The sequence below is a fragment of the Ostrinia furnacalis genome, unplaced genomic scaffold, assembly GCF_004193835.3.
Source record: "Ostrinia furnacalis isolate ACB-3 unplaced genomic scaffold, ASM419383v2 OfSCF0526, whole genome shotgun sequence".
Classification (NCBI taxonomy): Eukaryota; Metazoa; Arthropoda; class Insecta; order Lepidoptera; family Crambidae; genus Ostrinia; species Ostrinia furnacalis.
Window position 1 is genome coordinate 352,076 of NW_021130765.1, and position 25,143 is coordinate 377,218.

Here is a 25,143-nt window from a genome sequence, read left to right on the forward strand (position 1 = left end):
GGCGGCCATTTTGTGAAAAGTTCAAAATTTCGAAATTTTGGAATTCATTTTTCGAGTACATGGCAACATTTTGGAAAGTCGAGTTGTATGGGGCGGTTGTGTGTCCTGTCGAGAGATTTTGCTTGGGTGAAGAAATTTCTACAGTGTTGCCATACCTTAGGAGATTTGGTCCAAAAATGTCGAAAAAAGAAATAACGACTTCTGGTCAAAAATTTGGACGACGCCTTCTGCAAAAGGGTCGTGCAAATGACATTTGACCATTTTCATCTCGATCACGAATCAGAAACGCGTCTGGATTGTAGACGCTATAAAAGTTACCGTAATCGGGGCTCAGGCCTAGATAGACTGATCCCCGATTACGGTAATTTTTAACGTCTCCAATCCAGACGCGTTTCTGATTCTGCAATACGATTGGTCAAAACAGCTGACGTACGCTGTTGAACGACCAATCGTATCGCAGAATCGAGAAGCGTGTCTGGATTGGAAACGTTAAAAGTTACCGTAATCGGGGCTCAGAGGACTATTATAGTAACGTGTAAAGCTCTGTTTCGCTTGGGAAGAGACTAGTTAAAATACCGGTCCCAGACATGATGAACTTCATCAACAATTTGTTTAATTTTTTTTGCATTCTTCGCAATACATATTTCTCCAAAAACTTTTAAAAGACGCATACCCTACCCTAAATAGTGGTAGATTTATAACATAAAGGATGTGTACTCGTCAAGTCACCCTATCAGTATTCAGTACAAAATGTCGTACAAATATCCGTTGCATTACTTGCAGTTTGAATAGAATTTTTAAAATGGTAACATTGGTTTAATGAATTTAAAAATAAAGAAAGATGTCGGCTAATGGTTGTGCTTGATTTTGTGAATTACGAGTATTTATATCATTAAACTTGGATTACGTAAATTAATTTCCATGCAGTGATTATTCCCAAGCCTTAGATTATTGTTTGTGAGTATTTGTTCATCATAAAACAGTATCTTATTGTTTTTCATTTCTTGAGCGTGTGTGTATTATTTCAGTTGTTTGTGTTGGTGAGGGCGATGGACAAATGGATGAAATGTGGTAGAAGTGGATTGAAGCTATAAAACTGCCGGTATACTGAGTAAGAAGACCTGAATATTTCAAAGGTATTTTTGGCTTTCGATGTGTCTCCCTATGGGTTGTTTGTTTTGTAATGTGTAAAACCATGGGAAAGTAACAAGGTGCTTATTTGCGCTTTGCAGTGCGGAGCATCTTTACAGGAGTTTACGTTCGTAGAATAGCACAAAGTTTGTACATTTTCTGGATGAGTATTATCGTACCCTATCAGTAGCGTTTTGGGATACATCTATTTCTTGAATTGGGTCACAGGTGAACCAAAAAACTAAATTGTCGGATAACGCCAGCCCACAAGATGGCCGACTGTTATTCGTAAGGTACAAATACAACTTTTTCATTACTATCCCATCGTTATTTCAGTCATTTGTCGTACCAATTACATATAAGGGTGTATAGCTCGTATTCATTATGTTTGCTTTGTATCTTTCTGAGATTAAACGTATAAAGTCTTTGTTCTTCATGTGTTTCTTGGAATAAAAAAAAAGTGCATCTCACTTTCGTATTTGTGTTTTTTAGATTAAAGCTTTTGTCTTAGTTCATGTATATTTTCGAGATAAACATCTACAATAGGTAGCTTATGAGATAAACTTTTAGACTAATGAGTTCCTTTGATTACTTGCTTGTTTCTTTGATCATAAAATCTTGGTTCATTTCATACATAAATCCATGATCTTCATTCACTACATAATATTACCTAAGAGAAAAATAGTGTCATTCATTGTGTGTCTGCTTTCTTTTGTTTTTTTTTATTTGCATTTCACCTTTTAGTTGAGTAGTTTGAGTTGTTTGGTGCTTTTAGATAATGTCCGGTGCGTCTGGTTCATCAGGAGGAGGCACAGGACGCGGCAGAGGCGGCGCGGGCTCCAGCGGCGCAGTTGAAAACAAACCCGATACAAAAGAGAACAAACCTAACCCCAAAATGTCGAAGGCACTCGGCACATCAGCCAAGAGGATCCAAAAAGAACTCGCTGAAATCACATTAGATCCACCACCCAATTGCAGTGCGGGTCCGAAGGGTGACAACTTGTATGAGTGGGTTTCCACAATATTGGGGCCTCCTGGCTCAGTATACGAGGGTGGAGTCTTCTTCCTAGATATCCACTTTTCTCCAGAATACCCATTTAAACCTCCTAAGGTAATTTCGTAAAATAACTCTGTTTATATGAATAAAGTGAATTTGTAACATTTTCTTTAAATGATCTGTTTTTTATTATTCCAGGTTACATTCCGAACTAGGATATACCACTGTAACATCAACAGCCAAGGAGTGATATGTCTAGATATTTTAAAGGATAATTGGTCTCCTGCACTCACAATATCAAAAGTTTTATTGTCCATTTGTTCCTTGCTAACCGATTGTAATCCAGGTAAGAATTGAATAAACAAAAAAATTTTCTCATCAACAAACACCACTAGAAACAATCTTGTTTTTTAATTATTTAATCAGATTTAGTACACACACATACTAAAGATTGAACTTCATTGCAGCTGATCCACTAGTGGGTAGCATCGCAACACAGTACCTGCAGAATCGCGAGGAGCACGATCGTATCGCGCGTCTGTGGACCAAGCGTTACGCTACATGATTGCCCTGCCCCCCGCCTGCCAAGGAACAACACTATCATACTCAGTACCATTCTGCTCTAAATCCATCCTGTTCACGTAAATATAAGCTTACAATGTTATCCAACTACCCAACCAGTGTTGTACACTCTCTGTCTCATATATCAATGATTGTGATTTACCGTGTAAAATAATCGGAGTATTGTCTTAATTACCCAATATGCCACAGAAAGTGTACACCAATTTTGGCTTATTAATGTTTAGTTGCAATTAATGTGATGTCGATATGCTTGAGATGAAGGTCTGAAAAGTGTAATGTTAAGTAATAACAGTTTTTCGTTATGAACTGATTATCAGTTGGTATTTAGCTGTGTTATTGTATAAATACATTGGTAATAATCTGACTTAATACATTGTAAATTTGATAATGTGCAGTTCCAACTATGTTGTCTCTGTTCTATGGTTACTAATGTTTGTATTTCCAATTTCCTATGATCAAAAATTATGGGGTAAACAAATCATGTAGATCATATTCCACATTGAGTAGTATGAATGAAATTAGTGGCCTAGCAGATTCAACATAGTTAAATTGGTTTAAGCCGAGTTGTATTGAGGAACGTAATTTTACTAATGATGGTATTTGTAGGTTAAACAGTGAATTGAGTCAATTTTTGCCGCAATGATGCGATGATCTCAAACACTAGTAACAGTTTTAAGGATATGCTGTGAACATTGCGAACCTATTAGTATAAAATTTGGGAATAAATCGCATTGTCTTAAAAATCGTTTTTGATTTCAGGGTATGTTGTATGATTTTTTAAATATATTCTAAACTTAAAAGGGTAAATACTTGAGTAAAAAATATCATTTACTATGAATAAAATTGCTGTCCTATTTTGTATAACCGTAATAGATTATTTCCATAAATCTCCCATGATTTCGAGCATTACATCTCTTATAAACTGCCTAAAAAGAAATGTTAGATATGGCTAGTCATTTTTGACTACAAAGATAATGTACAACCAATTTAACTTTACTACTTTTATTCATTTTATATGTAGTCCAATACATTTTCTGAAAATTTAATGGACTTATAATCAACCATTAAAATTCTTTTTTTTTTTCACTGAAGGTTAACTACATTATGGTAATGATATTTTAATATTAAGAAGTGATAATTGAGTGAAAATGACTCCAATCTTACTTGATAATGTAGGTTCGAAGTCAAGTCTTGATAATAATTGCTTACTGCCACTACACAAGAACTTCTTAATAAGTGAAATGACTACGCTGTTAAATATGTAGGTTTTACTTTGTCCATTTTATTTACTAGTTAAATTGAATTGATTATTTGAAAGTACTAGAAGTAGTTGCTTTTTAACTTTTGTTATACTTTTTTTTATATGTGCAATTTTCGGACTTGAAATGTAAGTTTCATTTGCACGTTTTTAATCTAATTTAACCTAACTCAGGTTTAGGACATCTATCTATCCAAAATACTTTAGAGATATAGTTTAATTCAAATTAGTTCAAATATCAAGGCTACTAATAAAGCCACTTGAAATCCTAATTATGTATTTTTGTACACAAAGTTCATGAATGGTTCGAGGTGATTTTGCTGTAATATTGTGGTGTTATCAACATGAATTTTACTTTTTAATTGCTGAATGTATGGTTCAAATTGTCATCAACTGACGGTATTGGAGGTCTCTTTTAGGCCGGATTATGTATGGTTTATTTTGCGAGAAAAACATATCAACTTCCAACTGCAAGTCATGGAGATTATTGTACCATTGTAATGCGTAAATGACGTGCCAAAAGTTAGGTACATTTTTGGCCTTTACTACTTACTACTCCAGTCTGACATTACTCCGACTTTTCTAAAGTATTCCGTTTAGGTGTAAACCGTTATTAGATGTAAGTTATTTTATTGTCTAGGTAATGTATAATGTATGTCTTAACCCTAGGTCTAAATAGGTATTTAGCACTATAATGATTTTAGCTAAAAGTGTATGTCGCGCGTATATGAATGTTTTGGTGATAGCGTTATGAAAGAGTTAATTATATATTTATAATTAATGAATTTGGCGACTTCATTCGTAGTGAAACTGGTGCTGTGAGATTCAAATGCTTGCGACATACAAGAATGTGAATACTAACTGTATTCGGGACTGGATATATTTTGTCAATGTGATTTTTTAATTATTTTGTACTGTAACTTGAAATGTGTTGCTTGCAAGTCAGCTGTATTTTACGCGACTGATGTTCCTTATCTCGATGTTCACGAATTCTGACTCCCTTGTAATCATCCTTTGTTACAGTTTATATCATGGTATAAAATAGGAAATAAAATGTGTGTAACTAGGACACTCAACGCTGTTTCATTGCGACTTCGTAAATTAAACACAAATTTGTAGATAATGCCAATTTTTATTATAAATATAATACCTACAAACATTTGGGACCGAAACACACATCCAAAGTTCGCTTTAAGTTGAATAGAGATCCATACGATACTATCGTTTTAAGTTTGCCTGCAACTAAATTGAACTTTGGCTCTATACTATGTGCACTAGCGCTACTCGGCTAATATGAAGTACGAAGATTACATTTTAATTGTCTAATAAAATCGAGTTAAAATACAATATAAAGGTAACAAAATTGGAGATGATTTTGGTTTTTGCATCCAACCATTTCTATTCGAAAATCAGTCTTCTACACTGAGCACACTTGACGGTTGTGAAAATTGTAAAGGGTCCGTGCGTAGTGCTTTCCACTCAAACAAAACTACAGGCCTACGTCTTTCAAACAGAGCATCGATTCTGGAAGATAAGAATAATAAATATGAGATTGGCTAAGAGAAAAATGGAATCATTATAAAAAACTACGTATAAAAATCATTGAATGGATAAACCATTTCATAGTAAATATTGTAGTAGAAAATTAATATAAAAATCTGAAAATCAACATTAATAAAAAATAATAAATTATTCCGTAATACAGTATTACTTAATAATTACATGTACTTAAATCACAAAATATCTGTAGTTGGAATAGACACTGATTGATACGTAAATAGACACCGAGAGTTGGGAACGTGCGGCTTACACCGTCTCGTACTGGCTGCGGATGGAGCGCGCCAGGCAGCACGCGAATATCACTCCCAAGAGCTGGAAAAAAATAATTATTTCAATCAATTTAAATGAAGATAAACCTTTAGAGTAATTTTGATTTTGAACCGCTAGCCCAGTGTAGCCAATATTAAATTGAAATGTCCGATGGTTTAGGATCATCTCACTTAGGTATCTGTCGGGGCTTATTCGGTTTAGGACAGATTCTGTTTAGGACAGATTCGGTTTACGACAGATTCTCTTTATGACAGATTCGTTTTAAGACAGAAATACAATTGAGTACATAAATTCAAAAGACAGATTATTTAAAAAAAAGTTTATTTAGCTAGGTAACTAGTTTTGAACAAAAAAATATAAATAAATTTTAAATGCATCTTATACTTTGCACAATAGTTTGAAATATTTTTTCAAATCGGTAGCTTTTCCAGTAGCTTCGAAGCTTATTCAATGCAAACAAATAAATCTTTCCTCTTTATAATATTAGTGTAGATGTAGATTAGGTATAATATAATCCTACTTCCTACTAATATTATAAAGGCGAAAGTTTGAATGTCTGGATGTCATGATTGTCTGGATGTTTGCTACTCACGCAAAAACTACTGAACGGATTTTGTGACAAATGAATTTCAATAAATAAATAAGACGTCTAAAAAGCGCCATCTATCGTCATTGGTTAAAATCTACAGCAAAATCAAAATAAAAAATATATAATTCAATTTAGACCACAGGTGGCACTTATGAAGGTCAAAATATCTACACTAATATTATAAAGAGGAAAACTTTGTTTGGTTGTAATGAATAGGCTCAAAAACTAGTGTACCGTTATTAAAAATTCTTTTACCATTCGAAAGCTACATTATTCACGAGTAACATAGGCTAAATATTACTTTGGAAAAAAATAGGGTTCCGTAAAATATGTAGTACACGCGCGCGAAGCCGCGGGCGGAAAGCAAGTAGTAAATAAAAAAAAGCGCTGGACAAACTACTGTTTTTGACATTCGTAAATATTCATGCCGTGAAACGCCATCTATCAACATGAAACGACATGGGTAAAACGAGGTCCACGCGTACGAAGTCGCGGGCGGCCGCTAGTTACATAATATCACATCATAATATTTCAGTCACACGTTTTAAATTAAAATAAAAAACATTTATAAAATATTCAGTTTGTGCTCTCGTCGTATACACGACGCTATTAATGGAATACTCGGCAACTCATAAGCAGTCATACGACTAAAATAAATACACAATAGGTACCAGAGTAACATATATAGAAAGAAGTTTTCCATAATTTTATATTACATAGTAGGGGGAATTGGTTAAATCTATTCATGAGACGTTGCGTTGGTTAAAAAAACATTTTATTCTTGACTGTACAAAATCCGTCATAAAACGAATCTGTCATAAAGAGAATCTGTCGTAAACCTAATCTGTCCTAAACAGAATCTGTCCTTAACCGAATAAAGGTCTGTCGGATTCTGCAAGCTCATTTGGATAAACTTTAGAGAAACAGGATTAAAGTGGAATCTATGAGTGCTAAGAGGTGCCCAAGCCCATTCCACCGAGCACAGCAGCGATGCTGTTGAGGAATGACACCACATTCTTGTAGCAGCCTTCTGGTATATTCTCTGCCTTGCAAACCGCTATCACGTCGCCTTGATTTTCCTAGAAGCTTTTCACCTGCACAGCGATGATGCTCAGGCCGACTCATCCGAGCACGGCAGTGACGCTGTTGTGGATTGACACCACATTATTGTAGCAGCCCTATCATGTAACCCGCTATCACGTCGTCTTGATCTAGAATCTTTTATTGGCGATTGGCGGTCAAGCTGTAGATCCTGGCTACACAGAAGCGTTGCAGCGGTGGGGATAGTCTCGTTGATCTTCTAGCTAGAAGGTTCTTACCTTCCCCAAGATACAGGATTACCTAGTTTGGGGACTACTAGTAAGCTGTAATGATATTGTAATTTGGTAATAAAAGTTGTTACCTGCACAGCGGCGATGCCCAGGCCGATTCCACCGAGCACGGCCGCGATGCTGTTGAGGAAAGACACCACGTTCTTGTAGCAACCCTCCTGGTATACGTTCTCGGACTTACAGGTCGTCACCACGTGCCCTGTTCTAGAAGGTTCTTACCTGCACAGCGGCGATGCCCAGGCCGACTCCGCCAAGCACGGCCGCGATGCTGTTGAGGAAAGACACGACGTTCTTGTAGCAACCCTCCTGGTAGACGTTCTCGGGCTTGCAGGCCGCCACCACGTCGCCCTTGATCTCTTGAGCCGAGCAGCAGCTGTCAGGGATGGGCATGCTGTTGTTTTTCCAGTCGCCTGGACCGTAGATGCCGCAGCATTTCAGCTGGGGATAAAAGACGAAATATATTACTTTACAGGTGACATGAATAGAAAGAAGTACCAGTAAAAGACGAATCCGTCAAGCTATAAGCTACACTAAAACGGTATCAGTGAATTATGATTTTAGATTAAAAGTAAAAGACACTCATCTACATTACTACTAATTGCTGTTCCATACTTTTTTTTTGTCTTCGGCACTTTTGCGATTTTGGTTAAAGTACCTATAATGTGCTCACAGTTTTTATTGAACTTCGAAAGTTCTGAGCTCAAAGGGCGTTTTACTTCCATACTTTGTAGAGTATAGACAGCTTAAGTATACCATGCCAAACGAATATGCATTATTAGTAACAATGACGTAGATATAAGGATTTGTAGGAATAAAATATAGAGCCTAATGATATTATTGTATCATTTGTATCTCGAAGAAAAAATCTTTCGTCATCGCCACGAACGTTTATCAAAAGGACTCGCCTCCGCGCCGGGATTCCCCTCAGAAACAATAAGCACCTATTATTGACATTGTTCATATTCCGAGAATATGAACAGTTAACTTCAGACTTGAGGATAAGATGGAAGTTTATTTCACTGCCCAATAAACACGACAATGTGAGTCGTATATCCATAGTTACTATAGATATGTTAGACCTGTGCAAACAGCGCATCATGTTTGAGGCCATTCATCGTGAATAACACCACATTGGCACAGATTAGATAACGCAAGAGTATGCACGATTATGTTGACTGAATTTGCAGCCTTGGGCGGACACATCCTGTGGTATACATAATTCGTTCTATTGTTCATGTACTGAACTGTAACAAAGCGTAGTGAAAAAAACAATGAAGTAGCTTACGGCTTTTGAGTCAAATGATCTAAAAGGAAAACGATCATAGATTTAATATTTTCAGACTAAAATAAAGAGATCGCTTTATAGGGATAAGACCGCCTAAATTGGGCCGTATTTTGTGTTATTTCTTTCTTTTTCTTGCCTGAGTGGTGTACAATAAGTGTGTTTTATCTATCTATGCCCCATAATAGTGACCGACGACTGCCCTGTAACTACAATGCAAGAATATAATGTAAGCAAACTGAATACTTAATTTTTGTGTCGAAAGCCATGGTCCGCAGTCATTAGTTATGCAGGCATACCAGTTAACGGTAATTTTTTACGGCCGTGCTAAATTAGCAGGAAATCTTTGCAGAAAAACCCCTTGAATCATCCTCAGCAACGACTCTCGTATGTATCGCGATTAATAATGATATGAGCGCGTCTTTATAACTTGCTGTTTCATTTTAAAATCCCTTTAATTCCCTCTTAATTTGGCCTTTAGCAGATTCACCTAGTCATCAAATTCCATCATGATATTTTTCATCAAGCTAAAAACAAATAATTTTGTTTGTAGCAAAAGCAAATACCTACTTACCAAAATATTTATTACTATTAAAAAACAACAACAACACACTGCAGATCTTATTCAGTTGTTTTGTTATAAGAGCAATAAGTATACGATACGAGTAGCAACAACAATGTTCTCGAGCTCCATTCAACGCTATGCATTCGATTTGCAAGAATAAAATCTTCATAGGTTTTTGACGTACTCGCTAGCGAGCACACCTAACGTAAACTCATGGCTCATGGTAAGCACACAGCACAGGTGCGATGCGGTCAAATACCTGCCTTTCTGTTCTCGCTGTTCTGCGTCAAAAAATAGTTTAACTCACGTCAGTCTGGATGATATCGAAGCTGTTCTTGACGTCAGGGTTGGTGGGGTAGTCCTTGATGGTGGCGTTCAGGTTGCGGATGATGGAGTTCTCCAGGTCCTGGTGCTTCACGTAGCCCGCGATGCCCACAGCCAGCTCAGCCACGAAGATGACCAGCAGGAATATTGAGAACTGGAATAGAATTTGTTTATTGTTAAAGCGTGGACAATTAATTTGTGATGCTAAGATTATAGAACACCTTCAATAGGAATGCTTAGTTATGAAACGAACCTTCAGAACTCAATAGGTATGGCTTTTTTTACTGTTAAACCAACAAGAGTCACCGACAACACAATTCAACGACACTCATGTCGTTTATATCTAAAACTAAAGACTGGGATTAGGAGAACTTGACATTCCACCAGCTCGCACTAAGCGTTTCGATGACTCTTTTATAGTGCGAACTGCTAGCTGCCGGCTGCTGTCTTTCCCGAAGACTATAATCCGGGCATTTTCAAGGCGAGAGTGAATAGGCACTTACAGGACAGATATGATGTACCTACCATCCTAGACTGCATCTCACTTAACATCAGGTGCGATTGTGGTCAAATAACTGCCTTATTATGCAATCAAAAAAAACTCTTTATGATCATAATGTAGGCACTTGCTATACGAACTTAGACGTAGGTAGGTATACTATAAGAAATGACGTGTTTTCACAGCATGACTCTTATCAGAATTAAACTATTCACTCGGGTCACCTCGGGAGGCGAGGTTTTAATGGATCTACTTAATGACCTATAAATAAAATGTCTGCATCTGCAGAATAAATAATCTTTTGATTCTCAGACATCAACAGTCAAAGCAACAAGGCATCATACATAATTCATATTTCCATAGTTTGATGAGTCGATGACACAGTGGTGCGGATTCGTATAGGTACGTGAAGTAGGTAAGACTCAAGTATGAATCTACACTCATGAAGACTTGAATCTGTGATTGGCCTCAATATTAAGCAGTTCGAATTTAGTTTGGGTCCTTTGGGTCTTCATTCAGCCTTTGCCTTTTGTTCAGTTTAATACCTACTTGATTATAAAAGTAAGTTTTTCTTCTTTCTGCCACCTCAAAACACAAGAATTAATTTCTTAATTGGAAGCAAGCTTGATTAATTTGAAGCATATTTATTGCAATACAAAAGTTCTACGACCTGTTTTGGATTACTAGGTGGTATTGTTGTCCAGTTTTATCGTTATTCATAGTGCTCCTCTTACTATTTGAGTACAATTTATTGTAGGTGCCTACTCTTGAATCATCATGACGCACTGTAATATTAGTCATCCAACGATACAGTTCAAGTTTACTTTATTCTTGATAAGTAAAATAAAATAGTAAACGATCAACCACGTTATTGTATCATGCAGTACCGTCACAAAATTAACTATAAAATTGTATAGAAACGTACCTACTAACTAAATGCCGTTTAATAAGGATCGTAAGCCAGGGGCGTTTGTTTTATTGTTTTGACTTCTAATTTAAAATGACAAATGTATTCATTTGGGCCATAATATCTGTTTGCCATGTCCACGTTAAATTATCAACCGTGCCTACCTGTCCCTGCTTATCAGTCCCCTTCCATATACGGTCGTTAACCTGTTCATACAAAGGTGTATGTCTGTTTACGAATTGGGCCCGTTATACACGAGTGGCCAGGACGAGGGTAAACCGATTACAAGACTCGGGTTCCAAAGTACGTTTGAATAAAATGGTCATGTCGAGGATTTGGTTTTTAATTAAGTAGAAATCATTCACGTTAATTTTGAAAAGCTGCTGACAATATTAATTATCTGCTGATGAGAATTTTTTATCCTTTATACCAGATCGAGAGAGTTAATCACAGTTAACCATATTTTCGTTGAGTTTAACCTTCGACTGCACTTACAATCTCCGATAGTCGTTCTACCAGTTTGAGGGCTACCTACGTTTCACCAATATCAATTTATAATTAAAGAGTAGATCAAGTATTAGTGCAAACTGGCTGAAATAAATTATTTTTGTATTAACAAAAAAGATTCGAGTAAAACCATAAAGCATTAAAGAATTTAGCGCACAAAGGCAACAATGCGCGGACATGACGTGCACATAATTACAAGATCACTAATTGCACGTCACGACAACCTGCTTGTCCACCTACGCGCACAACATTATCTAATTCAGAGGTGACGATATGAAGGAAGGCGCGATGGACGCTAATGGAGCCAAATTACATGCTAGAGATAACCGGAGATGATGACGTAGTACGTGAAGTAAAACTTAAGCTCGAATTTGGAAAACTGTTCAATGTTGCTTGGTCGGTTGGTCCCAGTAGTTTTGATGAGCAGATATTCTGCTTTATGGCCTGGATTTCGCAAAAGCGAAGATGTGATGTGAAAAAAATGAAATCTGGTTGGTTATACAAACACATCTCTCAGGCTTTAGTCTGCTGCGCAGACTTTACTGCTAGGCTACTACATACATCTGTTTCCGCAATTTATTACACCGATCTTGTCGCGACAAGGAAAAAATTCCGTGCTTTTAAGCGATTTTGTGAAAAATATTATTGGCAGGTACTTAGTTGCTAATTGCTCATAAGATAGGCCCCCTTAATTGATATTTATTGTCCGTGGTGCATAATCTTTTCTTAAAGGTTTTAAACCTTTGTTTGTCACCTGTCATCCGCTTTGCAATGGAGGGAAGTCGAATCTTAATTTCGAACTCCTCCTATGTTCTTCTGATTAATTTCGTTGCGGGTCCAATGACAGTTTAACTTTCCCCCGGAACAAACTTGACCTTCGTTGGTTGGGTTTTTTTTGTGACGGTCAAGCTGTAGATCCTGGCTACACAGGAGTTGCAGTGGTGGGAACAAGGTGGGAGTAGTCCCGTATCTATAACTTAACTACGCTTACCTACAGATAAACCGGCATAGTCTCAGTTAAAACTAAAGATACTTATTTTGCAGTCGCTATTGAATCAGAACTTGTATGTTAGTTAATGAGAACAAAGATGTTTTCTATAGGATATTGCTATCAAGAAATCCGATAAGCTAGGGTGAACGAATGTAAACCAGGCTATTATTATAATAGTTATCAGCACGAGTCGGCTTTAGACTTAAAAGTAGGTCCTTCTAAACGACACTTGTCATTTAAGTGATGACTCAACGTTCGCGCATTTTTACTCGCGTTGCGCAACTAAAGAAACATTTTAACAGTTTCGTTTAATGTGAAAAATGAGCGATAACAACACTAGCAGAATGCAATGCTAATTTAACGGAATATTTGGAAGTGAAATTAAATTCATTCTCAGCAAGCAGGGTCTGTCCACATGAAAGACGACCTCATGAAGATGCTACGTAGGTACAAGCCTTTTATGTGGCTGAAATGATGATGATGCTGAATTTTAAGAGTATCATCACGTATTCAATCTACAGCTATTCAACTAATGAGATAAATCACAAGCGCTGGCCGACTTCCTGCGTAATGTAATTGTCAAGCAGTGGCGCAAGCGCAGCGAGAGGAAGCGCTCATTACCCGAGACGGTCAGAGGTCGCAGGACCTGACTCCAATTGGCCCGAGGACTGACCGCTGTTATGACAGCTTAACATTCCAAGATAGAAATGGAAATATACTCGTAATTTACACAAGTAAATAAAATATTCTAGGCTTTAATCATCATCGATATTCCATTCGGGCATCTCGATATTCCATTGCGTATTATTCTTAAAAGTGCTTAGTTATTTAGAATTAATTGGTGAAAGGACAGAAACAAGAACTTTCCCGTATTAGAGAAATATTCTTTCAAATGTTTTTTTGAGGAGTTGCGTCTTGAAATTCTACAAGAATTTGTGAAAAAAGACTTTGCAGTTTTTCTGCCTCGTTGTCAGCTATAACGCGCACAACGCCGATACCAATTTTAAAATATTAAAGGTAATGTTTAAGAAATAAATAATAACTCTCAAATATAATGTATTTTTAACAAGATGAGCGTTTACGTTAATAGCATCATTGAAACGACCTTGTCTAACCGGACCGCTCATTGTCTCATCGATTGAAAGCCAGCTCAATATCGTGAAGAATCGCTTACAATTCTTAGGCCTTCCTAATTAATTAGTCGAAGTGGTTTTCGAGGTCAAATATTGCGGTCTTATGCATCCGGTAAAAATTGCTTTTTCACTTCATCTCTATTTTTTAACAGCTTTACAACTTCTCGTAATTTTTGCAACAAAATGTAATTATTAGGTCAAATTACAAAATAACCTATGACCACAATAGGAACTAGAAGAATTTTCCTGTAACTAACATTATTTATTGATGCCTATGCCGCGGTTACAACGGTTAATGTGTCATAAGTAGATAGGTATAGGTTCTTTCCGAGCCGTTACGCGATCGATCGAGGATTCGAGGCCAGTCCGTCCATGTGGATAGATTCTGGACCGGTTTTAATTTCGCCATTATCATCGGGCCGGCCATCATTGGCCATCCAACGTCAGCTATTTTCGTATTGTGTACCACTTGAGTACAAAGATGGGTCACATGAGTGGGCGGCGTTTGTGCGAGTTATAAAAATATCACGTTGTTCATTTGATTGCTCTTGGGTATTTCCCCGCGATTGGAGTCAACGACTATTCATTTAGCTGTTAATGTGTTAACTTAACAATGTTGCGTAAAACCATTAGTGGACAGGCTGTTTCGGAGCTTCATGTTCAATTTTGTTACGAATATTACCTACATCATTCGTGTTCCAACACATTACTTAATAGATTTAAAAAAATCTAGACAAAAGCGGACATCATGGCCTATATTATTGCCAAAAAGCAGCGGTAGGGTTGTAAAAGCCAAAAAAGCCTCCTTACAGAAAATGAATTTATTTTATAAATCTTAATGAGGTCAAGTTTTTATTCGAGTTGGCAGGCATATCTAAGCAATGATTTCTATAATTAGCATGAGTTTGACCGTGTTTAGGTAATAAGCACATTTGCATAATTCGAAACATTAGACGCTAAGAAAGAATGCTACTAGGCTACTCATGTTGAAATACAACTTTGAGAACGAAGTTCATCCAGTTTAAGTTGTATTGTACTTACAGTCCTTGTCCTGTTACACTACACTACTACAGATTCGAAAGTAAGTAATAACAATTTAACAATACACCTATGAAAAGCTTCATTGTTATTCAAAAACAAATGATACGCAAAGAAGAGAAAAATAATTTCTTCCTACCTACTAATTCAAATTCTACATAAAGTCAGTGACAGTAGGTATTTAAACGCCCAAAAACTTTCGTTAACTTTGTGACAGTTAAGTAAATAAACTAAATAAGGTCGAGGAGTCCCAGGGGACAAGTAGGGTAAGTACGTTGGTTCTCGTCCAATTAGCGGAGTTGCCAGCTTTGTGATGCGAAATGAATATCTTGAAATACCCTTACATATACAGGGTGTTTCTTGTAAGGTGTCAAGCCGAAGGCAGGTGATAGGTGAGGACTAGACCTATTGATTTCACCCCTATGTATGTTCTACGATTTTTCATAGTTTAGAAGTTATCGTTAATTTTGTGATTTTTTCAAATTGTATGACCCAGTAGGCTTTAAATTTTTTTATCTTTTTTTTGGGTCGACTTTTCTCAGATTTCCTTTTTTTGACAGATTCCCTATTAATTGCAGATTTTTGAAAAAAATAATCAACTTCCTATCTTTGATGCAAGATACAAAACTTTTGCTAGAAACATAAAAAATATGCTTTTAGCGGAACATTCTAAAATTTTCAACTTAAAAGTTAAAAAAAAAATTTCTATACAAAAACTTTAATAAACCCTTAAAATAGTGTTTATTATGCTAATAATTAGACATACGTGCCAAAAACATTACGTAAAGTAGCTAAAACAGTAATTAAACATACCATGAAAGTTCTCTACCGGCACGTTTTTTTTCTTGACGACGTTTTCCATTCACCTGTGTGCAGCAGCAACTTCCGTAGATTTTTTTGGAGTTATTACTTGTCAAATTACATTTTCATGCAGGCAGAACTGTTACTTAGATATTATAGATTGTCACAAGTCCAAACTTGCTCGGAAAGTTAGGTTTGTATTCTAATTTTCCGTATTTGTTTGTGGCAAGTCGGTCAAATGGACGAAAACAGGAGCTGGACGGAAAACCGGCGCAATTACCCTAACTTGTAAGCCGAAACGAGCTTAGGGGGTAGGGTAGAGAAAATGTTACGAGGATCTTAGGTTTATAAGCAATAATATTCATATTTTATTGTAAGAATGAGCATAAATTCTATAGCGACTGCAATTAGTGACATGTGAATGTGTGTTGCTCACGTTACCTAGACAAGTTCCGTAATCGAGCTGTTGTTACATAAATAGAGAGAGAATCTGTAATACAATAATTCATTACACTATTTTGTTACAAGCGACGCGCGACGTTAACTGTTTTAGTTGCCAATCTACGTTAAAAGTAACCAATAGTTCTTTTTAATTACTTTTATTTACTTTATTTTTATTTTTCTTTATTCAGAAAACCACACCTTTTAAAATTAATATCAAAACAAACATCAAATTGGCCATGGTCGAGCGGTAGTTGGCACGGCTGGCACTGCTAAATAGGGATTTAGGGACTTATTACTTATTACCGAAAATAGACCTAAGATAACAGCAATATAGAGGCTTAAATAAGTAAAATAGCTATATCTTAAACAATCTATCTGCATCTGTTATTTTGTCCGCATGGCCGACCGGCTGACTGAAGGTCAGGGCCAAATCATGTCACGTGGCTTCCACAAAAACAGGGCAACAGTTCGTATAGTTCCAAAATACTGGACTGTCCTGTCGATGACATTGACAGTGGGGCGCCACCGTCAATACCGGATCGCTGGTTCAGATTTTTGCCATGTTGGAAACCATATAGTTGAACGATGGTAGCGCCCCCCTGTCATTGAGTTTGGTGGGACAGTTCAGCGTGGGTCATCTATAACCACCAACTTGTGGAGTGAAATTGTTTATTTTCCTACGCAGTATAAATCCAAGTAAACAGCTTGGTTATCTTAGCTAATGACCGCCAACTTGAAAAATATCATATCAATAAATAACTAACAAGTATGTAGTTGCATATGACGTTAAAGACTGATCAGTCATTAATGTTTGTTATTATAATTATTTATAATCAATAACTCTAGTTTATCGTTGCATGAATGAGTCTACAATAAAGATTTACTTCCTCAAACCGCAATCACCACAAGTTCTAGAAAACACGTCATACTTATGTTGAAGTAAAGTACTAAACGATGTTATGGAGTTTCTGAACATATTCACAGTTAAGTACCCTTGTGCCACATGGAGTTAACGAAATTGGATCTAACTCACTAAGTTAGAAACTTTAAGCCTTTTTGTTTGGAAGGGGATATTCGTTGGGGGCTCCAGCAGGTAACGTAAGACCCCATGACGAATTTCTTTCCATTCAACAAGTAAGTAAACCCAATAAAACCTCTGTACCTTAGTCCGCTATTGAAAAAGATAACCCTAGCGTTGATAATAAAAGATTCCTCTGACTCATAAGACTTCGATTTTATTGATAGGTGACTTTCAAAGTGAGCGGATATGCGCGTTAGACGTGGGTATTATTTCCGTACAACTCATAACGAGAAACAGTGTTTGACATCTTATAAAAAGTATCTCAATTGCGTGGTGTCCGTTCCCCTATAATTGCAGATCAGTAAACGTAGGATGAGCGCCGAGATACGCTTGTATCGCGCCATTTTATCGACCGATAAGCCCATACGTTTGTCGTATACAATCATTGATAAGATTTTATCACGGCGCGGATCCCAGCCCGGCAGAAATCAGGATCCTATGAATCCATGATCAATCAGTTTCAAGACAAGCCCTGGCGGTCTTGATGTATGCTGAGCGGGTATCTTTTTGTTAGAGGGGCTCAAGCAGTTATCTGTCCACTTGTGTATCTCTCTCTCTGTGTGTATCCATGTCTTGCTTGCTTGTATACCTTTCTTACAAATAAAGTTTTCTATCCTTTTCTATGATTAAACTCACCGTGATGATCATGCAGTGGTTCTCCTTGACGGCGCCGCAGCATCCGAAGAAGGCGACGATGAAGACGATCACTCCGACGATGATCAGTACCACCGGTCCGCTAGTGTAGAAGTTCTCTCCCGTCAGGTCGATGTAGGGAGAGAGACTGATCATGGCCTTGGCGCCCACGATCAATATGATCATACCCGTGATCTGGAAAGAAGGATGGTTTTAATATTGTAGAGGTAAGAAGGAATCAGGGTCAAACACTGAAATGAGGTTGGGTGGAAGATTAGACCACGTAAAAAGTTAAGATCGAAACAGGTAAAAAGTTTTTATGTAGCGAAATAAAGTTTGCAATGTTCCTTATTGCTGAATAGCTATACCTAGTAGTATTTCAATACATTAAATTAATGTTAGTTACGTATTGGATGTTTTACAGCTCTAAACACGCGGCGCGAAAATTGCTTCGCATTATTTATGTCCGAAGTTTTGACACACTTTGTTTCGAATGTTTTTTAAAATATAATTCAGATTTAATACGGATGTGTCAGCACGTGCTAATTTTATAATCCCGTCGTATTATTTTTCTATTTTGAGGACGTAGCAGAAGCAATCTTGTATTCTTGTACGTGTCTAAAAGACAATCCATCGCATTTCATAGTGTTTTATTATCTTTTTGAATGATACAGAAGACTTTTTTTAGAGAACTTTTTCGATACATCCGGAACTAACTGCACTTTTGTTTGCCTGCATCCTTCACAATTTTTTCCATTCTGTGTGGTGTTTTTCTTCTGTTTTGGTGCGCAGCCAGGTCCTAATCTGTGCTTATGGTATAGGTTATCGTATTATAGCTTATTTTAGAAGTTTTATCTTTATTAGAGATTTAATTTAGTTATTTTATTTATTTAACCAAAACGCTGGAAATTACAATAAACAGACACATGGCAAAGACAGACGCATGGCAGTGACTGATAAATAAAATTGTTCATAAACAAGTACGAGATTTTTTTTGCTACTTCAGCTTGTAGCCACATTTATACCTACTTCAGCTGTCTTATTCTTCGAGTAACGTTGTTACGATAGTCTCGACATGACGTCACACTTTCATTTGTAAGCATAAGACAAATTAGAGTGGCGTGGGTGTCTTGGCGCCGGCCAAGCGACCCTTTCTACATAGACTTGTTGCTATCGGCAAGAATTGGAGATAAAAACGTTAAGGGTAGGTACCTGCAGTCAAGTGTATGTTAGGCACATAATGCTATAGTATGAATGTATGGCGACAGCACATCCAGCTAAAGATTGGTGGACTTTATATTTATATTGATTCTAATATATTAATTTTGGAAAAAGGAAGAGATTGGAAAAATACTTCATTTTGTGAAAAGTTAACTAGCTAGCGATTGTACTTAATGTAGGTATTTGCTTAGTTATTATTATAAAATATTGTTTTATGGCTTTATTATCTGTGGTAACAATTTTGGTATGAAGCATTTTGTGATTGTTTAAATAATAATAACATACGAACCAGTTAGTTTGGTCATAGCGCTCAAATGATCTTCTTCTTAGACACGAAAAGAAGAAGAAGCTCAAATGATTTAAGTCAAATACTCAAATAAATATAATTCTTCAAATAAAATCATGTGAGTAAAAGTACAAAATATAATAAATAAAGTTTATCTTTCTGCTTGTAATTAAAATGTTTATGAAGCAACATGAGTGATAGATATGCCACTTGTACTTCAAGTGGGCAGGTTAATTACCTACACTTAGATAAGCGCAGGGCACTCTGAGGTTCAGTCTGCTAAATGAGAAACACATAAATTGACTGCACTAAACTAACAATAATATTATTCATTTTTAAACTTATAATTTAGACAGATGGATAAACCAAAATAACTTCCTAATGTCAAGTTAAGTACTTTGTTTGCCACTGTTCTGTTACAGAACCAAAATAATGAAAATTACTATAGTGCCTATAGTATAAGGCCTGTAATGCAAACTTTGAAAATACTTATGAAATTAAAACTACATTCCTATGACACGATAAGCAATAATGATGTCTATGTTGACATGCTTTGTGATGTGAGTCAGCGAAGGGTAGATAACATCTATTTTTAATATGCACAATTAAACTGGAATCATTGGTTGATAGCGAAGACAAAAATAAATGATGTTATCATTACAATATTTGTGCAAAAATTAATTTCTTGTGTTGCCTTCATTTGTTCTGACATGAATAACAAAAAGTTTTGAACAATTATTTAACTTTATTGTGCAACCCTGTGAAATGATGAGTCAAACAAAGAAAATATCTATAAGTTAATAAAACAATGGAAAATAAATCAATAATTACGCGTATGCACTAAAATATATTTTTTTTATGAAGGTAGTTAGCACAAAAAATACATGATTGAATTTTGGAAACAGCGCGGCGGTAGAAAAACAAAAGAATCGACATTCAAAGTAGGTATTTGATGTAATTATTTAATTAACTGTACTTCAATTTTAAATTCTAGTAGACTAATAGTAAAATTGATATTTTTTAAGTAGGACTTACCGCGAACAAAAGGTTGAAGCAAAACAGCAGGTATTTCACACACGACATTCCTCCTCCGAGAGCCATTTTGTCCTAGTTTATTTTACTTTATTAAAATCCTGGGACCTAAAAAGAATAGAAACTTTTAACACCTTTCTTCAGAACAGCAGGTAAGATTGAGTAAATGCCAGCCAACGCGCTATTGTTTGTTGTAAACATCGATTTGCGTCTGGCGGCACGTTCTACGCACTTGCTTTACAAAGAGTTACTGTGTGATCCATTTAACAACTGGGTCTGTTATTGGTCGACAAATAATTACAACTAAAAATTATTTTAACAGTGAAGCGTGAATTAAATACACTTACCGCCAAATATTATCTCTAAAATTCGAGTATGCGGAACACAACAACGTACGTCCACCAACAGCTGCGGAAAATAACTGAGTTGCCAGTGTTGTGACGGTAAAACTACTAAAAACAACAGCGCTCGGTGTTGCTAGTCGAAGTTGCGTATTCTTTTTAAATAGTAGATTCTAAAATCAACTTGGGTACCTGCCTCCCATTGTTCTTTTCCACTATGAATCTGAAGAGTTTGTTATTTTCGTTGATTGAACACGCTACTGGCCGATTTGAAAAAAATATTTTTGTTGGATAGCGCATTTGTCATGAAATCTGGAAGGCCACTACCACGCTCTACCACGAACACGGTACGAGACAACCAATAGGAGCAGAGTATCAATGAAAAATGTTACGAAAACTGGAAAAATAATATTCAAACGATTTTTACTCATACGAAGTCGCGGGCTACTTAATATCTAATAGCTTTCTAATATTTGAGGAAAGATTTGAAATTTCGTATGTTTGTAACGAATAAACTCGAAAATTGCTGGACGGATTTCATTTTTTTTTATTAGCATGTCTTGGAGCCTTGCTATATTGTATGTACGTAAGATGATCTTAATAACGTCAATAGGAAGTTTCTTAATTTATTTATAACATATACCTACATAACCTACTTACCTACTGAATGTAAGTTGTTATTTAGGTAAGATACGGTACCCCACTTATGCATGATAAGTAGTAAGCACCCACCAATGCATCATCATATAATGTACATAAAACATTGTAAAAACTATGTTGTTTTTCTTTGGAAGATCTAACGTTTGCATGAAGTAGATTAGATCGATATGTCATGATATCGAAGATATGAACTCTACCAGAGATAAGTCATCTCAATTTTCAGTTTGCCTATCAGTGCCGACGAAAATAGTCACTTGACCAATATGTTTAAACTAAGAGTACCAAAGTTTTTGAAATCTGTGAGATATTGTTTAGCAGGTGTAAATGTGTTATTTCTGGTAAGAAGAAGCTCTACCTTAGTGAATTAGTGAAATAGTTGGTGCTTATTGAAACTGGTTTACATTTGTGACTAAAAAGAAAATGAATTAAGATGTGATTTTTACAGCTCACTGGTCTGATGCTCCTGGCATTAGGTATAGCAGTGCTGCTGGTATACCAAGAATATGAAGAGTTCATAACGCAGCGGTTCTTTTCGTTGCCAAGCTTCGTGATTGCTACAGGCGCAATAATTCTCGTTACGTCTGTTCTCGGGTTCTATTGCGCTTATTCGGAACAGTTTTACTTCATTCTTGTGGTTAGTATGTGATTTATGAAACATCTGAAAAATATTTAACGTCAGTTTCATAAACTGCAATTTCGACGATCTATGACATATTTAAATTGCCCACAAAATATTATCAGGAGTTCAGTGTTCTCAGAATGCATTTTTGTTTCAGTACGTAATTCTGACATTGGTTATTCTGGTGTTCGAAATGGCAATAGTAATAACAAGCTTTGGGTTAAGGAATGACGCATCATCAGAAATCAGGACGACGATGCTTAGTTCTTTGCAGCAGTATGAAAATCGGCGGGAGGTGGCCATTTTGTGGGATAATTTGCAAATTGGGGTGAGTTGTACACTACGAAAGAGGCTAAAAGTTAAGTTTTTTTTACACAAACTGAAATGATCTCAAAAGTTATGAATGAATGGTTGGGTGAGATGTTGCATTTGAGCAGTAGAATCATTCCCCTACTCCTCCATTATCCAATGAGTGTTATTTATTCTATTACACCTTCTTAGTAGATTATGAAACGGACTTCAATCCGTTGTTCATAAGTACGTTAAATAAGTCCCCCACTCCCCCAGTAATAACGTGATCTATGATGAGGATTCATCAGGCACATATTAATTTGTTTCTCACTTCTTAAAGTTTGAATGCTGCGGCGTGGCCGGGCGCCATGATTGGCCACAAAACCGCCTACCCGTGAGCTGCTGCCTCATCGATTTCGGCACCATCTCGCCCTTTGAGTGCACCACCAACAACGCGTACATGACGGGCTGCGCCAGCGTACTAGGCGAGTGGCTCAGCCACAACGCGCACGTCATGGCTTACATCGCGCTGCCTGTTATGGTGATACAGGTGAAGTATTCAGACCTTTACATCTGTACATATCCAAGCCCATAGTCCATGTTTCAAACACAGTCAATGGCGGCTCATATGGCTTATCGTGGAAACAGTCAGGTTTGTATTGGGTAGTCCCATCCTTCAGGTAAGGGGAGCCCCACATAGCCCATTAGCTGCCTCCGCGACTGGTGGGTATACAATTTCATACATAGAATGCTAACTTGGTAAGCCTCTTTCAGCAGGCCTAAAGGTTGTACCTAAGGTCATTTCTGTTATTAAGTCCTACTTTTTATACGTAGGTCCTTCATTAACGAAATTTTGTAAAATGTTCACGAAGTTGATCACAAATGTTTAAACTTTGCCTAGGGGCAGCTGTGTTTTCGCAACTACTTAATTGCTTGTCAAGTATTTAAATTGTATGCTCAAAAAGTGTCTGACTTAAATGTAAATTATGCCTTTTGTATTGTAATCAAGGCTGCTGTTCAGCTGTTGCTAGGAAAATTGAAGATAGCACACGGCCTCGTCGACTAAAGTTGTTAGATGAAATTCCTGCCTAATAGTTCCTTTAATGATATCACCATCCTCAACATGCTTTGCAGTTTGCAGTATTTCCGTTTGTTGCTAATATTGGAATGCCCTACAAAGGCCAAGGCAATTTTAATTTAAGGTATACCTAAGTAAGTACAGTTATAAAATTAAGGAACGGCTGGGGCACCCCTAGCGGCTAGTGGTAAGTAAGTATTCGACTCTGAGGTTGCAGGTTGGAGGCTTAGGGAGAGCAAATCTATTAATATTTTTAGTGTACGTTTATGTAACGCATACCTGGTATGCCAGTTGAGATGATTTGTGCGAACTATTTTCTTTTATCATCTTCTGTACCGCTTATCAAGCAAATAAATGGATTTGATTTGATTTAAGGTATGCCTCCGAGTTGTAAACATAAACGTATGCATAAAGGTGCAAGTTTATAACCGACTCCACACAGCAGCAGCAGACAAAGTGTCATCGCGACACTACTGGTTATGGTTTCTATGAAATAGCATCCGTCGCTAGCGACAATCGAAAGGCCTATTTCATAGAAATACATAGAAAGTAGAATGTCGAAGCGACACAATATGTCGTCTGCTGCTATGTAGAGTCGGCTACGAACTTGCACCTTTGGCCTTTTATAATTTGATCAGAATTGCTAAAATGGCGCCAGTGGCGACCACGAGCCGGAAAGCGTAGTGTGGGCAGGCCTCCCACTAGGTAGACCGACGATCTGGTGAAGGTTGCGGGAGGTGCCTGGATGCGGGCGTTTCAGGACCGGTCTTTGTGGAAATCCTTGGGAGAGGCCTTTGTCCATCAGAGGACGTCATTCGGCTGAAACGAACGAACGAATTTGATCTCATAATAAAATGTGAATTCGCAGGTACTCATAGTGTTGGCGTCTGGCTGGTTAGCATACCGGTCCAAGTTCGAAGAGGTAGAGCTCGAATCATGAAGAGATGGATGTCACGTTAAATTAAGTAGATATAAGCATGAGTGCCCGAATGTGTAAATAATTAAGTTTGAAGTTAACTTTTTGAAAATAATGTAGGTACATATGTTTTTTGGGACAGTGAAAAATTTGCAAAATTCCTAGTTACATCCCTGAAGTGGAAATGGAGATAAGATGTATTCTAGTTTGAAATAGAAATTAGTTTTATACACCATTATACGAGTACTTAGAGCAATGTCATTAATTATTCATGCGTTGTTAAGTTGGTTAATTAGGTAGTTTAAGAAAAATTATACGCTAGTTATCTTAATTGTCCAAACTACATTACCGAGACCTTGGTTAAAGCCAAGGTTTGAAGGTAAACCTGGAAATGTGGGTATAGTTTAAAAGGTTGACTAAACTCATAATAAATGTTCATATAAAATTTAACCTGATTTTTGGGACATTCTGTATAAATAAAATAACAAAGAAAATAATTATGAAGTTGACCAAACGGGTATCTACTCGTATATGTATTATTGTATAGATACGCAATGATAAGTAGGTACTTTGATATCGTACATAATCATACTTTGTTCATTTACCCGTAATTGCAAAATAAAAGAAGAATAGAGAAATAGAGCGATAACAAGTTATGTGAGATGGCATTTGTATTTTTAAAATATTTTTTTGTTAATAAAGAAAAATTGTTAGATTTCTTTGTAGTTTCACTTATTTTCTACATAATCCATTCTTATTTAAATAAAATTTCCAAA

General features: G+C 36.6%; 3 protein-coding genes across 8 annotated transcripts; 2 read left to right on the top strand and 1 right to left on the bottom strand.

Moving 5' to 3' along the window:
• The first annotated feature begins 818 nt into the window (after window positions 1–818).
• Window positions 819–3,453, top strand: LOC114366066 (ubiquitin conjugating enzyme 2). Of its 6 annotated transcripts, XM_028322839.1 has the most exons (6): window positions 820–957; window positions 1,029–1,136; window positions 1,233–1,424; window positions 1,935–2,242; window positions 2,327–2,474; window positions 2,596–3,453. In XM_028322839.1, the coding sequence occupies exons 4-6, from the start codon at window positions 2,027–2,029 to the stop codon at window positions 2,691–2,693; spliced, it is 462 nt and encodes a 153-aa protein (XP_028178640.1). In that variant the 5' UTR covers window positions 820–957; window positions 1,029–1,136; window positions 1,233–1,424; window positions 1,935–2,026; the 3' UTR covers window positions 2,694–3,453. The 6 variants fall into 6 exon arrangements, with proteins under 6 accessions (XP_028178636.1, XP_028178637.1, XP_028178640.1 ...); XM_028322835.1 differs by lacking the exon at window positions 1,233–1,424 and having other exon boundaries at window positions 819–957; window positions 1,907–2,242; XM_028322836.1 differs by lacking the exon at window positions 1,233–1,424 and having other exon boundaries at window positions 819–957; window positions 1,029–1,111; window positions 1,907–2,242.
• Window positions 3,454–5,091: 1,638 nt separating this feature from the next.
• Window positions 5,092–20,914, bottom strand: LOC114366065 (CD63 antigen). The gene is made up of 6 exons (XM_028322834.1): window positions 20,810–20,914; window positions 20,466–20,570; window positions 17,927–18,118; window positions 9,873–10,043; window positions 7,938–8,156; window positions 5,092–5,840 (listed from the first exon to the last, which is right to left on the bottom strand). Exons 2-6 carry the CDS (start codon window positions 20,529–20,531, stop codon window positions 5,775–5,777), a joined length of 714 nt encoding a protein of 237 aa, XP_028178635.1. The 5' UTR covers window positions 20,532–20,570; window positions 20,810–20,914; the 3' UTR covers window positions 5,092–5,774.
• Window positions 20,915–21,678: 764 nt separating this feature from the next.
• Window positions 21,679–25,084, top strand: LOC114366087 (tetraspanin-9). The gene is made up of 5 exons (XM_028322870.1): window positions 21,679–21,801; window positions 21,909–22,097; window positions 22,240–22,410; window positions 22,714–22,923; window positions 24,320–25,084. Exons 1-5 carry the CDS (start codon window positions 21,727–21,729, stop codon window positions 24,389–24,391), a joined length of 717 nt encoding a protein of 238 aa, XP_028178671.1. The 5' UTR covers window positions 21,679–21,726; the 3' UTR covers window positions 24,392–25,084.
• The last annotated feature ends 59 nt before the right edge of the window (window positions 25,085–25,143 follow it).

Bases quoted from the DNA above. Each gene is read 5' to 3' on its own strand.
- LOC114366066 (XM_028322835.1), top strand. From the start codon at position 1,910: ATGTCCGGTGCGTCTGGTTCATCAGGAGGAGGCACAGGACGCGGCAGA. The intron at 2,243-2,326 runs GTAATTTCGTAA...TTATTATTCCAG, and splicing joins ACCCATTTAAACCTCCTAAG to GTTACATTCCGAACTAGGAT. The intron at 2,475-2,595 runs GTAAGAATTGAA...ACTTCATTGCAG, and splicing joins GCTAACCGATTGTAATCCAG to CTGATCCACTAGTGGGTAGC.
- LOC114366065 (XM_028322834.1), bottom strand. From the start codon at position 20,531: ATGGCTCTCGGAGGAGGAATGTCGTGTGTGAAATACCTGCTGTTTTGC. The intron at 18,119-20,465 runs GTAAGTCCTACT...CCTTCTTTCCAG, and splicing joins GCTTCAACCTTTTGTTCGCG to ATCACGGGTATGATCATATT. The intron at 5,841-7,937 runs GTAAGAACCTTC...ATTTTTTTCCAG, and splicing joins TGGGCATCGCCGCTGTGCAG to CTCTTGGGAGTGATATTCGC.
- LOC114366087 (XM_028322870.1), top strand. From the start codon at position 21,727: ATGTTTAAACTAAGAGTACCAAAGTTTTTGAAATCTGTGAGATATTGT. The intron at 22,411-22,713 runs GTGAGTTGTACA...CACTTCTTAAAG, and splicing joins GGGATAATTTGCAAATTGGG to TTTGAATGCTGCGGCGTGGC. The intron at 22,924-24,319 runs GTGAAGTATTCA...GTGAATTCGCAG, and splicing joins TGCCTGTTATGGTGATACAG to GTACTCATAGTGTTGGCGTC.